The sequence below is a fragment of the Trichinella spiralis genome, assembly GCF_000181795.1.
Source record: "Trichinella spiralis strain ISS 195 chromosome Unknown Scfld3478, whole genome shotgun sequence".
NCBI classification, from domain to species: Eukaryota; Metazoa; Nematoda; class Enoplea; order Trichinellida; family Trichinellidae; genus Trichinella; species Trichinella spiralis.
This window is the reverse complement of record NW_003530417.1, coordinates 1-1,687: the sequence shown is the minus strand read 5'-3', so window position 1 is coordinate 1,687 and position 1,687 is coordinate 1. Positions and strand designations below refer to the sequence as shown.

Genomic DNA, 1,687 nt, shown 5'->3' with positions numbered 1-1,687 from the left:
ATAATTCAAAGAAGCTACGTCGAAAAAGTAAATCAGTAATAATTGTCATTTTAATATTGAAATGAGTAGGATTATAATTTTTTATATTGTTAATATTTCTCTTAAAGTTCAATTAATGCAATTCGAAATAACCAATTTTTGACGTATCACAATGAAAATCACTAAGCAAGCTTTAAATGTAGGTGTCAAATGAACATATTTTGCTTTTACACAATGTAATTTTTACAGTTATTTTCGTGAGTAAGAAGTGAATATTTGCTTAAAAAAAGACTTAATAAATCAAATATTTTCAATAGAATAAATTTGATTAATTTTGAAATAGAATTTGAAAATTCAACCACGGTAAACAGCATTGTTTAATGACAACAAAAAAAATAAATAACTCTTACTTAAATTGCAAATATGAAAGCAACGTCAAAAAGTATTTATGTGTGAGTAGCTCATCGCTTGGATGACAAAAAAAATATAAAAGATTTCATAAATTTATTTTAATAATTTTGTAATTTTGTTGTACTATGGCAAACACTAAAATAAAGTATAACAAAGATGAAAACCGACCAGAAAAGTCAGTCTGAAAATCATTAAAATTGGCTAAAATGAGAAGTTGACATTGATGGCCTGTTAACGAACTGAAATCAATCAAACAAAACTGAAACAAAAACAGAACAGCAATAAAAATTCTATTAGGAAAAGCAACAATTTAAAAAAGAAATAAAAGAAAGAACTTATGAAAAACCTAAGAAAAACCACACATCTTTAAATGCATTTTAAAATAATAATAAATAATATTTGTTAACCTTATTTCATATTATTTTTTGAAAAATGTTGTTTTAAAAAGTGACAAAAATTAATCAGGCTAGATGGAAATTTGAAATTCACGGAAGCTTGGTAATGATCGCTTTCATCAGTGCAGCAGCTTGCAGCGCAGCATGCGGTTGCCAGTCTTTGCCTTTGGTTCCGTCGCTATCGTCCGCTATACCACGGATCAATGTCCAACTGCTGATTCGATTTCCGAAAATCGACTCGACCACTGAATCAAATCCAGCATCAAAAGCCACCAAGCCGAAACGTTCGGCAAAATCATCCTTCAACACTTCATGCTTGAACAGAACACGACTAGCTGCCACTGGACCCATGTAAATTTGCGGTACACTTTCGCCGCCACTGTTACAGTATTCATTCTGGGCTGTTGGACGTTCAAATTTGTAACCTTCGTTTTCATTACTTTCCAAATAATCCAAACCCTCTTTGAAAAACTTATCCCAAGGTACAGAGTTCTCTGTACAAGCATTTCTGAAGAGAAATAACAAAAAAGAAATCATAATTCTACAATACTATTTTTAAAAACCCACTTTATCTGAGTGGTAATTTTGCTGATGATATTGTCATGTTGTTGCCAGGTTTTCACTCCGTAACATTCAACCTTAAAAAAAGTCATCATGAATATCTAATACGGTTCAATAGAAATTTACTACATTCTGTATACATACATACATACATACGTATATGTATATGTTTTAAATTGAATAACAACAGCGTTCACTAACAAACTTTGTATTTGCCGCATGGGATTCAATAATTCTTTGCAACGAAAGACAGACAATATAAATTAAACCAGATTCATCATGTTTAGAAGATAAAACGACGACGTCCCCCAAGTAGTCCATTTTTCCCTTCTGTAAATAGC

General features: G+C 30.8%; 1 protein-coding gene across 1 annotated transcript; it reads right to left on the bottom strand.

Annotated features, from left to right (window-relative positions):
- Positions 1–488: 488 nt before the first annotated feature.
- Tsp_14557 (conserved hypothetical protein) lies at positions 489–1,667 on the bottom strand. The gene is made up of 6 exons (XM_003367903.1): positions 1,548–1,667; positions 1,353–1,423; positions 880–1,293; positions 748–754; positions 555–649; positions 489–525 (listed from the first exon to the last, which is right to left on the bottom strand). Exons 1-6 carry the CDS (start codon positions 1,665–1,667, stop codon positions 489–491), a joined length of 744 nt encoding a protein of 247 aa, XP_003367951.1.
- Positions 1,668–1,687: the final 20 nt, after the last annotated feature.

Excerpts from the sequence above, each read along its gene's own strand:
- Tsp_14557 (XM_003367903.1), bottom strand. The coding sequence starts at position 1,667 with ATGGACTACTTGGGGGACGTCGTCGTTTTATCTTCTAAACATGATGAA. Across the intron at positions 1,424-1,547 it reads ATGCGGCAAATACAAAGTTT|GTTGAATGTTACGGAGTGAA; the intron begins GTTAGTGAACGC and ends ACTTTTTTTAAG. Across the intron at positions 1,294-1,352 it reads AAAATTACCACTCAGATAAA|AAATGCTTGTACAGAGAACT; the intron begins GTGGGTTTTTAA and ends ATTTCTCTTCAG.